The 13,896-nt window shown below is 34.5% G+C and overlaps 1 protein-coding gene across 2 annotated transcripts in view; it reads left to right on the top strand.

The window, feature by feature from the left end:
• Positions 1-13,896, top strand: part of LOC143250891 (oxidative stress-induced growth inhibitor 2-like) — a 44,438-nt gene that overhangs the window by 18,616 nt on the left and 11,926 nt on the right. Inside the window, exons 2-3 of one of the 2 annotated variants that reach the window (XM_076502047.1) lie at positions 10,514-10,680; positions 11,540-11,608. In XM_076502047.1, the coding sequence (XP_076358162.1) occupies positions 11,578-11,608 (31 nt within the window). In that variant the 5' untranslated portion in view covers positions 10,514-10,680; positions 11,540-11,577. Of the gene's footprint in view, positions 1-10,410; positions 10,681-11,539; positions 11,609-13,896 lie in introns of those variants that run through there. The other variant, XM_076502046.1, reaches the window with a different exon arrangement.

The following is a 13,896-nucleotide window of genomic DNA, read 5'->3' as shown; positions in this document are numbered from 1 at the left end:
GTGCAGGTTTTGTACTTACAAAGAAAGATGTATTGTAATAAAAACAATGTTTCACGGTCACTAAGCAAGCTGCTAATTTTACTATACAGCGCAATAAAAGAGCAACCACGTACTGCGTGAACAACTGACAATTTAACGATAAAACTAAACCTTCTCTTTTTAAAACCCTTAATGTCAGTTTTGTGACATTGAAAACAGTTGTTGTTTATTGTTTTTTGTTTGTTTTTTTTACTGTAAGACTTTGCTTATGTTTTACTTCTTGTAAACCATTCTGTGACACATCTAATATTTTAGTGCCTTACCGTGGTCTGTGCTGCTCTCGCCTTTCTGCGTGCAGCACGTTCTAATGAGTTAGTTTCCCTTGACATTCTTCCACGTATGTTTTACATAAAACTCTCTCTCCTACACTGTCAAGGCTTAGCCGCAGCAGTTTACCTTCATTTAGAATGCAGTTGGCTTACATTCAGTTTATCAATGAAAACCGATATAAACATATTTTCTAAATTTCTGTGTGGCACTGGAAACAATCAAATCACATAAACTGTAGCTTATGACTTTATTTGAGTGTTATTTCACTTTAATTTTATATTATACATACACGCACATTTTAATCTCTTTGGGGTGCTTTAGGTTCTTTTTCATCATCAGTGATTCTCGAGCAGATACTAGCTGGTGGCGCCCATTTTCTCTCCAAGTAGCAGTCCCTAATTTAGCAGTGAAAAACAAAATAGAATTCAGTAGTGAACCTTATCTACCATCAGCTCTTGAACTACTATTTTACCAATAAATAGTGAGATTGACCGTCACGTTATACCTCACAACTAAAAGGGTGAGGATGTTTGATATGACGAGGATTCGAACCCTCGGCCCTCAGCTTACGAGTTGAATGGTGTAGTTACATAGCCATGCTTGGCATATACAATATATACAGTGTATTCACCCCTGTAAGGTTTCTACATTTTGTAGAGCCTGAGTTTGCAATAATGAAGCTTTCAAATGAGACTATATTTAGAATATACACAATATACCAAACTGAGAAAGCAAAAAAAAAAAAAAAAACAAAAAAATACTGATTTTATGTAAGTAAGTTAGACTTTGAAGAAAACTTTATACTCACAATTGCATACGCATTCCATTTCTTGTTATGGCAACTCTAAATCAATTCAGGTGCAACAGATCAGTGTGATAAGTCGCGAAATAAGTGTAATTGTATCTATCTGTGTGTAACCAAAATGGTTTTGCTTGACTTCAGAGCAAATGCATCTTTTCAGGCCACAACCTAACATAGTTATACGACAAACCAACCATGAAGACCAAGGAGCTTTCCAAACAAGTCAAGGATAAAGTGGTAGAAAAGCACAGATCAGAAGAAGGTTACTTGAAAATTTCAAAGTCGCTGATTATCCGTTTGGGTACTATGAAGTCCATCATTAAAAAGTGGAATTTGTTTCTTACCGCTCAGTCACCACCCAGGTCAGGCCGCTCTTCCAAACTAAGCACTAGAACAAGCAGGAAACTGGTTAGAGATGCACTGTGAAGCCGACAGTGATTTTGAAAGATTTGCCAAGTTCCTTGTCCGAGATTGAAGTCAATGTTTATACATCGACAATATTCTGGTTTCTACACAAAGGTGGCCTGTTTAGGCAAGGCCCGGCATGGCCAAGTAGGTTAAGGCGTTCGACTCGTAATCTGAGGGTAGCGGGTTCGAATCCCGTCGCACCAAACATGCTCGTCCTTTCAGCCGTGGGGGCGTTATAATGTTATGCTTAATCCCACTATTCGTCGGTAAAAGAGTAGCCCAAAAGTTGGCGATGGGTGGTGATGACTAGCTGCCTTCCCTCTAGTCTTACACTGCCAAATTAGGGACGGCTAGCACAGATGGAAGAAGACATTACTGAAGAGTAATCGTCTTAAATCTAGTACGAAGTTTGTGACATGGCGTGTGAATGATACCGCAGAAATGTGGCAGAAGTTTTTGTGGTCAGAGGAGACAAAGAATAAACTTTTTGGTCTAAATTTAAAGCGTTGAGTCTGGCGCAAGCTCAACATAGTGCATCATCCAATCAACACCATCCCAGCTGTCAAGTACGGTGGAGACAGCATCATGTTATGGGGTTTCTTCTCATCAACAGGGATTGGGAAGCTTGTCAAGATTAAGAAGAAATGGATAAACTAAAGTACGTAAAGTACATAATATGGATAAAGTACAGGTGAATCCTAGAGAAATATCTGCTTGAGTCTGCCAAAAATCTAAAAGTGGGTCCAGTGGCGTAGCTAGGGAGGGGCAAGGGGTACATCTATCCCGGGCGCAGCATCTGGGGTGGGGGGCGCTATATTGATGTTTCATAATTAGGAATTATGGCTTACATTTTGTCACGAGAGGGCGCGAAAACTTACTTTGTCCCCGGGCACTGAAAACCCTAGCTACGCCTCTGAGTGGGTCAAAACTTCTCATTTCAGCAGGACAATGACTTGAAGCACAAGTCCAAGGCCATACTATGGTAGTTTCAAAAGACTTAAAACTAGATTCCGTCAACAATTCCCAACGAACTTGTCAGAATTGAAGTATTTTTGCCAGAAAGAATGGGTAAAATTACACCATCCCATTGTGCAAAGCTGGTAGAGACCTATCCAAAAAATTCACAGCAGTAATTTCTGCCAAAAATGTTTCCACCAAGTACCGAGTTAAGAGATTGTTCGTGATGTCCGAAAAACAGGTAGGTTCAAGAAATCTCGATAGAAAATGATAAAGATCATATAACCAAAGCGATTTCGAAAACAACTTTATTCCTTCTTCAGGGGCAAACTTATGGGGCTGAATACTTATGCAATCAACAAATTTTAATTTATATATTTGTTTGCGGGTTTTGAGACATTCAACTTCCTTCACATATAATAGTGTTAAGTTTGATCATTGGTGTTTTGAAAATAAGAACAAGTTCATTAACAATGTTTACATCATTTTTATTTCATCAAAATGTGTCATTATTGGTATGGAATGAATACTTTTGTAAAAGACTATATATACTGACCTTCAATTTGTCTAGAACACTCTGTTTTAGTTTATAATGTTTTAGAGTGGTTTTAGCTATATTTAATATTGCCTTAGATCGTCTAACAGGTTTTGCTTTATTTTATAATACGTTAAGGTGTGGGGCGTTGGTTGACCCTACGATATAACTTTGTATGTCGGAATTAACGAGCATGGTTCGAATTCGTGAAGTGCCCTAAAATGTGCTTCGTACTTTAAGTCGCCAGTGAGCTGCTGTAAGAGTTCTTATCATGGGTGGAGGGGGCTGCTGACTTACCGCTGAGTTTCTAATGCCATAAATTGTTATGAGGCTGAATCGATCTCAATTAAATTTCGTGGATGGATTCAGGTAGACATTCGAAATATCAAGCTTAAGAGTTATTTTGGGTATTCGCGCAGTTATACAGGAACTACTTGTGCTGACCTTCCTTAACTTTGAACTGATGTAATAGAGACTAACTAGTTAAATCATCCATCAGTAACCATTATCTACTTTAATCAAACAGTGGAAGTTAGCTATGACTCTAATGACGCACTTATAGCCTCCAAGTGCGGAGCTCGAAGCATGGACCTTCTGATTGACAACCTAACACGTTAACTACCCAACTCGAGTGCAAATTAATATAAGCTTTTACACAAATGGTTCGAGTTCTGCAGTCGTTTGCATTTTTCATACGTGAAGCCCACATGAAATGAAAGTGACGTTTAATGCCGCGCGTAGCAAGAACACTTTTGTTGATCTCCCACCTGCGGTGTAAATCATTCTTACGCATACCGCCATCTACAAGAATCCAACGAAATAAATGTCGCACAGCACGGGTATATTTTCTACACTAAATATACTTTTCACTGTTCCCGAGGAACTGCAACTTTATATCTTGTATGCAGACATAGAGCAACAAGCTCTTACATTTATTTAAAAGGCTAACAAGAATGACAAGAAACACACGTTTCATTTAATTTTTAATCCATCGCTGTTTTTTATGTATAAATACTTAAAAGACTAATTGTAGTAATGAAGGTAGTTTATATATTTTCCTTACTCATATCTTATAAGGGACCAAGGAATGCAACAGCGTTACTTCAGCATAATCGTGGGGAGGGCAAACTTGAACCCTATTTCTACAAAATACATGAACTTTTGATGATGTAGTGCGTTTCGGAGTTGATACATCAACTGGAATAATTAGGTAAGACTTGGAGGGTTATGATACAAACATAGAACTTTCGACTTTATACTTTGTATACATTAATATTAGTAATTTTCTATAAACCTCGACCATTTACCAGATGTTTTAAATTTTTCAAAAAATAAAGAAACGCTGCTCCCCAGCCATCCCAATTCACGCCACTGTAACAAAGCTACAGACCCCAAATTAATTTGGTACATAAATAGTTCAGAAACATAATTTTAAAAGCCGATTGAATCTCACATGGATGTCATTAGTAATTTTAAGGTTAAAGTGACTTGCGAATCAATAAACTAAGTTACCAAACAGCAAGCTATAGATACTCTTGTAATTTTCAAAAGTACTATTTCATGAAAATCAAACATAGGTTTGTTTTAAACTTTTATATATTCAAGTCTTGAAAGAGTTATACAATTAAAGAACAATACAATGTGCTTTTGTGTGGGTGTGAAATGAATAATTTTGATACAAGTATTATGTCAAGACATAAATAAGTATATTAAAAACAAACAAATAAACCCTCGCTTTAAAAAAAATACAAACATACTTTTCACTAATTTCGGAATGGCCAAGCGTGTTAAGACGCGCGACTCTTATTCGAGGGTCGCGGGTTCGCATCCCCGTCGCGCCAAACATGCTGTGGGGGTATAACGTGTGACGTCAATCCCAATATTCGTTGGTAAAAGAGTAGCCCAAGAGTTGATGGTGAGTGGTGATGACTAGCTGCCTTCCTTATAGTCTTACACTGCTAAATTAGGGACGGCTAGCACAGATAGCCCTCGAGTAGCTTTGTGCGAAATTAAAAAACAAACAAACACTAATTTCTTTCTGATTCATATATTTAACTTACTGTTTAGATGAATCCAGCCGACTGTGGATTACGCTGAATGCAAGCAGGTAACGAAATTTGTAGCTATTTTGTATTGTTGATATCATTTTATCTTTACAGCTTTGCTGATTAAAGATGGTTATACAGCCAGAAACTGTCAAAATTAACTAGATTTTTTCTTCCAGTTTGATAGGAGTTGATAAGAATTTTCATACTTTTGTTTCTTCAAGGACACTTTTGTATATAGGTCTAGGAAGTTATAATTGTGATTAGCGTCTATTAATTAGAAAACTACAGAACTGGACCAGAAATATTTATAAATATTGAACATTACAAACCGTTCAACTTCAGTAAATAACTTTGGACGTTAATATTTATTTCTACGAGGATATTGAATATTTTCAACAGTAAGAAGTAAGCTTGCAAGCGGTGCGAGACCACCAAGCTAGCTAGCTTAAGCGAGGTGCAACAATATTAACTCAGAATTAATTACTTGTCGAGGACTTGAATCTTTCATAAAATATTTAGTTCTAGACCAGATATAAAACTCAGTATTGTTTGTAAGTTTGTAAAATACTTGTATATAAACCCTCATTTGCAATAACTATTAGTAATAACTGTTATTATATATTGTATTCTTTTTTTATATTTGTATATTAAAATATATTTGTGTTAAAAAAGGAAATCGTGTGTGTCAATCTTCTTGGCAAATAACATAAATTTACATATTAACTTTTAATTTCAAATTTTCGGTTATTTGAAATAGTAATACGTTAACATATGCCCCCCGCTAGTACAGCGGTATGTCTACGGATTTACAACGCTAAAATCAGGGGTTCGATTCTCCTCGGTGAGCTCAGCAGATAGCCCAATGTGGCTTTGCTATAAGAAAACACACAAACACATAAGAAAACACGTTAACATACGTAACGTAATAAATCGGAGACTGGCCCGACATGGGCGTTCGAATCCCCGTCGCACCAAACATGCTCGCTCTTTCAGCTATGGGAACGTTATAATGTTACGGTCAATCCTACTATTCGTTGGTAAAAGAGTAGCCTAAGAGTAGGCGGTGGATGGTGATGACTAGCTGCCTTCCCTCTAGTCTTACACTGCTAAATTAGGGACGGCTAGCGCAGATAACTCTCGAGTAGCTTTGCGCAAATTCAAAAACTACAACCAAATCGGAGACTCGTCCGAGATAAATTATAAAACGTAACAACTGTATCTCGTTTACACAATAAGATTTGACTAGTATCAAAGTTAGAACATCTTTTGGTTAACTAGTAATGCTCCGAAAAATTTCTTTACGTTTTACTTAGTTTGCAGCCTAGGATTTTAATGGTTGGAATGTCTTATGGTCAACTAACTATACCTTTCTCTATATTTTATCTAATTTACAGGCTAGATAGTTACGGTTTGAAATGTCTTATGATTATCTAATTATTTTTCTATAAAGTTTTGTTTTTGTTATTTAGTTTAAAAGCCAGTAACTTCATTATCACAGTTCAAAATACCCCTTGGTAAATTAGATGGCACTTCAAGTTTCTGTATATTTTATCTCATATTCAGCGTTCGTGTTTTTTCTTAAAGCAAAGCCACATCGAGCTCTCTGTTGAATGTACCGGAGGGAATCGAACTCCTGATTTTAGTGTTATAAATCCGTAGATTTACCGCAGTGCTAGCGGGGAACTTTAGTTAGTTAGTTTGTTTGTTTACAATTAAGTACAAAGCTATGCAATGAGCTATCTGTGCTCTACCCACCACGGGTATCGAAACCCGGTTTTTAGCGGTGCGAGTCCGCAGATATACCGCTGTGACACTGGGAGTCAGGGAACTTTAGTGTGCACCCTGGAAACTTAATAAATAGGTTTATGATGCTTTATACTCAATGAGTTCGTAAAAGTTCCAAAGTATGATAAAACAAATTATTGTATATAAGTGGAGTAGCTTGAATGGATGTAGGCTGTTTGTCAAGATCACTCTTTTAGAATTATAAATACAGCTTTAACATTTATCATATTGTTAATTATCGAACTTGCATACAAAGTCGTTTTAATGTTAGTTGTGGAGGTGAAATAATCAGAAACATCATCGTGCAGTACAGTTCTTTACTTTTATAAGCTGGTGAAATGTTTGTTAAAGCTTAACCTATATCTGTTTGTTGACTTTTCAGTTTTATCATTGAAATTCGTTTTACTTAGTCCTTAATCTAAGGTTGCTGTTTACAGTCTTACAACCTTATTTTTTTACTGGCAATTTACACAGTATTTCTATTCTTTTTATAATATTTTTTTCGTGGGTTACAGAACAAGGTTTCTCGTGACGTAAGATAAGAACATTTTGACACGATTGCAGTGTTCTTGGTGAGAATTATGTTATTAACTTCCTTATATATTCAAAAGCAATGACTACATATTTCATTGTTTGGAAATAGCAAAAAAAGGTAACCCCTGTTGCGTTGGCCTCGAACTTCTTTTGAAGCATGTTGCTAGCTTGAGTGATGTAAAGAAACGAGGTGTTGCGCGTAATGTTAAAGCCACACATGAAATTAAGGAACCGAATCGGAAAAATTCATAAACTGACTTTGTTTTATTATGGTTTGTCCAAAGTAGTCGATTCCTTGCAACAATGCATTAATACAGTTTTTTTTTTCACATTTGACAGTTTTTGGTACAATAAGACGATGAATGTATACAGCAAAATCAAGTATCTTTGTAGTTTTCTTGAATTTATGTTTTTTAATTACATGCAGTGCTTCAAGTTTTGAAATAAATAATTCATTAAGCCAAAGTTTCATTCTACGCTAAAATCTCCTTGTTGTTCAAAATCACAACATTCACTCCTAAAACAGTTATTTTGTTAACTTCTTTCCCAACACAATAAAGGAATTGCTATAATACTGCAGGAACCACAATAAAGCACTTTTCACTTCGCACCAGTAAATGGTATTTATGACTATTACTGTTGTAAGTTACATTTTCAATGTTTTAATTTATTAGCTAGAGTAAATATTCGAAGCTAAATTATAAATGTAGAATATTTGTGAAGTGTGTAGAGTTTCAGCTATTGCGATTACTTTGGTTTTATATCATTTAACGTAATTTCTAAAGTAGGCCTAAAGCACCTTACAACACTGTACAAGTTTTTAAAATTTTCAGAAATGACAAGAAGAAAATAAAATAATTTACTGTCCTTACAAGACAAAACCAAACCTTACAAGATCATAAAAGTTCATTTTATTTCTTCTCTGCTTTCAACAAGACAGATTTGGAAACAAGCTGACAAATTGAACATTTTACCTTCTCTATAGTCTCAGAATTCCTACGATTTCGTTTTCCCACATAGCAATCCATACTAGTCACCTGGCTGTTACTTCTGTATAATCGTTGCATCAAATGTTTTATACATAGTGGGGTCGATGTATTTCTGTAGTGTTAAGTTAACATGTAGTAGGGCAAATATAAATCTATGATATTCAATTCACACCTAACTGCGTTATTTTTATTTATAGTGACAGTTTTAAAATTTATACAAGTCTTCGAATTTTTAGAAATGATAAATAATGAAATAAAGCAATTTATTTTCGTTACAAAGATTGAATACTGAATTATTTTCACTGGATAAATAAAAAAAATTCAATGAAAGAATAACGCCACAACGTTATTTTAACTATTTCAAAAGAATATTCGTCGATTATATTTTTAATCTTACTTGACTGTGATTTGTAAATGCCCCTAAGCGGTTCACCTTCGCAAAATATAGTTGATTGCCTAACCAATATATGTTGGTTTTTTTTTCACCGCTAAGTGGTAAATATGAGCTCGTGAAAGTAGAAACTAATTCACTAGCTTTTATATTTCTTAGTCGGTTACAGTTCTGCTTTATGAATCTTTGTATTGTAACGAATTCTGTCTACATGTACAAAGGTTTAATTGCAGATTTTGTAACAACGTTCTTTTTTAATGACGGTACTCATTCTGATTGACACAATTACAACATAGCAATATCCATTATAACTAGCTTCTGGTAAGGATGGCGAGGTTATTCTTACACCTTTACAAAGTTTCCCATTGTTCTTCAATGCATGTACGTTATTGTGGGCTTCCAAAATCACACTGAAGTAAACCAGAGGCATAAAAGTCCGATGTCGCTGATTCTGGTTTACCTTATAGAAGTATACGGTCAAGTTATATTTTCCCAGCTTCATTGCAATGGCATTTTGAGGACGTCGCTGTAGTTTCGTTTGTTTGTTTTTTCACTCTTAGTCGTCGCTATATTTGAAATTGGAGCTAAAAGTCCACCAACCTGCTCCTCAGTGGCTCAGCGGTAAGTCTGTAGGTTTACGACGAAAACAATGTCGTTACTCGTGGCTAACAAAACACAGATAGTCCGTTGTGCAGCTTTGTGCTACAAACGCACTAATCTGTTACGTTTAGGTTTTTGTTCTAATATTTATGAAGCATCCGTTGTTTTATACAGCATCAGCGCCTTGAGATCAGGAACAAACATACCAATCTACCCCAAACTGGTATATTGAAACTATATTGAAATATCCAGCACAATTTCGTCTCTTAACAAAAATCAGCATAAGTTCTTTTTCGTTGTTTTTCATGTCGACCTATACTTTAACTTGTCGTTTTAACTTTTAAGTTATCCATCACTATGATGTCCAGCTCTAGTAAAGTTCTGTAAAGTTCTTGTAATCTGAAAGGTTTCCCCTTTTCTTTCTGCTATCAACAAGATGGTTTTGGAAATAAGTATGCTTACTAAACATTTTACTTCTTCCTGTAGTCTTAGAATCCACAGTTTCACTTTCCAACATAGAAGCCGTTCTTGTTACTTCTGTATAATCATTGCATGAAATAGTACGGGAGATATGTATGTATTTGTGGTATTGAGTTAATGGGTTGCGAGACGATTTACACATCTATGAAATTAAATTCACGTCCAACTGCGTTTTGTTTGTATTGTTTTCATTATGGCAAAGCCACGTCGGGCTATCTGTTGTGTTCACTGAGGGAAGTCAAACCCCTGATTTTAGTGTTTTAAATCCTTAGACCACAGCTGTCCCACAAGGGAACTTATATATATGATTTATTACGAGACGGGGCTAAAACTGTATATATATATATATATGAATATATACGCTTTGTTTTTTTCTGTTAATTAACTCAACGTGTTTTCTTTTTATCAGGTTGGGAAAATTATTTAAAAAGTTAAGATTTTTATGTTCATTTGTAATAATATGCTTGTTTGGTAACTTAACGATTCAAATTTCATATTCAAGGTTGTTAAAATATTTCCTCGAATCGTAAGTCATAGGTTTTAATTTGTCCTTGGTAATGTTTCCAGTAGGCGGAGCGGAGAAGAGCCTGTGAACTTGTAAAATTGTCATGTGATACAGAAGATGATTACGTTGGTTGATGTAATGTTTGATGTCTAATCTTCAATTTTATTCAGAGTAACGGCAGTAGAGGCCGTTTGGCTTTCGTGATGGAAGTGGGTTAGTGTCTGGCTGGCTGTAGAGAGTGCGAGGATAAATATTAAAAATAAGACTTTGCGAGCAAATCTTCACGTTCAAGAGTCCGAACTACTGGCCTGAATTGAAGTAAACACTTTTGCGCCAGGTAAGACAAAATGTAAAATTAAGATGTAGTGAGAAGGATTCGTTAGCTTTAGTTCTATTTTCCAGTTGTTTTTAAAAATAGTTACTATTTTTTATTTTGTTTTAAGAATTCAATCGCAATAAAGTGCGTAATTCCAAATAATTTTTGTTAAATAGTCGGCTCTAAATCTAACGGCGTTATTGGAAGACGTGGTTTTACCGGGAGTAGGTCACTGTGACTGTTGTGGAGACAATAATCATGGTACTGTGTATTTTGAGTGAGTGATCGGAATATTAACACTGTTACTGACGAGTGTGGACCTTCTAGAAGTTCTTTATGTTGATATGTACAACTATAGTCGTTGACCACTATTAACATTCTGCTGTGTATATAAAAAAACACTTTAGGTGATGTAAAAAAAATCTGTATAAACACACCCTGAAGTTTGAAGCATAGAAATACGCCATTCGTTACTATGTAAATTTTGGTTTGCATGAAGTACCAAGGACACAGCAATCATTGGTGAGTGTGTGGATTCTGGGTTATTTGCAGTAGTAGAAATATTGTCATTGGTTGTTTTAAATTGAAGTACATAAGGAATGAATACTAGATGTATTACATAAAGAGCACATACAGTGGCTACTGTCAAACAAGTATAGAATATATAGCATAGGAAATTTGGCAGGGAGTGAATTTCCCAAGTGTTCAAGTGATACAGCTCTGATTTTGTCAGTTTTAAGTCTGTTGTTTGTATTCTATATATTTCTCTACAGGTACATGCATTAGAAAAAATATAGCTTAATTTTTAGGTATTAACTAAAATGTGTATGTGCTTTGATTTAATATGTAGAGGTAAGGAATACATACTGATATATTTCAGGTATTTGTAACAAGATCTAACTGAAGACTGGACAGAGAATGGCAGTGTATAAAGATGTGGTAGTTATTGGTAAGTAGTTCTTCAAATCTTCATAATGTCATCAGTGTGATAGTAAAACAGTTTTTCTGTTTTATTTAATGGCAAAAACTTTAACTTTACTGGACATGACTTGCATGTGGTGTTTCATATATGTACAATTGTGTAGTATTTTACTGACATTCAAGATAACCTTGTTTAACAGACCACACTGACATTTAAATAATAAAAGTTTAAATATCGCTAATAACAAACTTATATTTATTGTTTTTATCAACCAATTTTAATATTTTTTTTTCTCAATACATCAAGGGCTTTATCAGACAGTTGTAGTTATCATTGAAACGGAACAAATATACACATGGCACAAAAGTAAAGATTATAAAGTTGCCCAGTTCCACAATTTTGTACAGGCTTTCATCTGAGGTAGAGTTGCTTTTGCACACTTTCTAACTATACACATACAGTTACATAGTATGGATACTTCAGTATTCTACTTTATCCTAAGGCTTCTCATTATGTTCATCTTGGCAGATATTTTTTATTATAAGATATTCAATCATATGAACTTACACCCACTTGCAAGTTATAATATATTCCATAAACAACTAAAAATAGCAGTTTTTAAAGTAATATCAGTTCAGTTTGTTTGGTGATAAAGGTTGTCATTCAGTGGAGAAGTTTGATGTTTTTATAACCATATCTGTCTTTTACAGTCTTTCATTTAAGAAAAACAAAACCTTTTCATTATGTAATCTGCACTACAGGAAGGTGAAAAACTAGAATTATTATGATCCATGAATGTATAAGGACAACAATCTATTGTAGGGATGGTCACTTGATACAGAATCAACAAAAAGATATAAAAAGTGTTTCAATGTCATTTGTAGGTCATTTAATTAACATGTAGTAAAACAAGATGATTCTTTTTTTAACATTAAACCAATGCTGTTTTATTATGAATATTTAAATGTGTTAGTTATTAATTTACCTGCTTTTAGTTTATGCTTTAGATAAAGAATAGATTTGCAAGTGCAGTGAACAGTAAAGGAATTTCTTTAAAATCAAAAACAAAAAAAGCATAAAAATATTGCAGTACATGAAGCAAAGTTCATTATAATATTTTGATATTATGACTTAATCTAGGACAAACCCAGTTTTGAAAAGACTAGCCACCTTATTTGGTACAATATATAGGTCAGTTAAATTATTTCACCAAAATTTTCAAGGTAATTTTTTTTTTTTTTTATTGAGGAGTGGTGCATGAGAATTGAAATTTGTAGTATAACATTGTTGACCATATGTTCCAGCTTGACTGGGATAATCCTAGTTTGGACCACTGCTCTGGTGTCCTGAAGAGATTTTCTGTAACATGCCAAATGTCCCAGTTTTAACTCACCTTATTTCTTTTATTAAGTGACACCATATTTACCTAAAAGTTTTCTTTAAAACAAGTAATTTAATTTTTGACTATTATGATAATAACTAGAGACAATAAGTAGAAAATGTAACCAAAATTAATGTAAAGTGTGATTTTATATTTTTGTAAAAAATATAAATGATACCCTGGTGGTGTGACGTAAGGGGCAGGATGTTTTTGGACTTTCCCACCTCTTTTGTTGAACTTTAGACTACTAGGTCTAGACTGAATTCACATGTTGTGATGCTTAACAGTGTACTGGCTTTACCACCTAACATTTATAGTCGTATTGTCTAAACATATACTTTAATTTGAAGCATCCAACCTTGAAAAATTGAGTAAAACAATTGAGATCCATGTGAAAATGTTACTATTTGATACAGAATAACTTACAAAATGTACTCTTCAGCACAGTTAAGTTCTAAGTCTGATCTGTTGGAATGATAAGTATGGTTTGCCAATGGCCATTTTTGTTCACTTTATATTTACATAGCTCTGTGCCTAAAAGTATGGCTTGTTTTATAATGTAGCTGAATTATGCATTTAACTGTCTAGATCAGGTTTAAACACCATGGTTTCTTTCATATATATGTTTCCTTTTTTCCACCTGTACACACATGGTGATGGAAGAGAGAGTTTAGTACAATCAAGCATGAGCCCTATCATACACTGATAAGCAGCTTTCTGTATCTGCTGAAACAGAGCAGCTTGCTTTAACTTAAAATATGAAACAGATGCTGTAACGGTTTTGAATCACCTGTGTTGACCTGTGTAATTGGTTTTTCTGATGAAGCATAATTTCTTGGACAAAATCATTTGTGTCAGAGCCAAAACATCTACTATGTACCCATATTTCATGTGATCAAGTACATGCAGTATCATAACTGTAATAACATGAGCA

Source organism: Tachypleus tridentatus, chromosome 5, assembly GCF_004210375.1.
Source record: "Tachypleus tridentatus isolate NWPU-2018 chromosome 5, ASM421037v1, whole genome shotgun sequence".
Lineage (NCBI taxonomy): Eukaryota > Metazoa > Arthropoda > Merostomata > Xiphosura > Limulidae > Tachypleus > Tachypleus tridentatus.
This window is presented reverse-complemented; position numbering and strand designations above follow the sequence as displayed.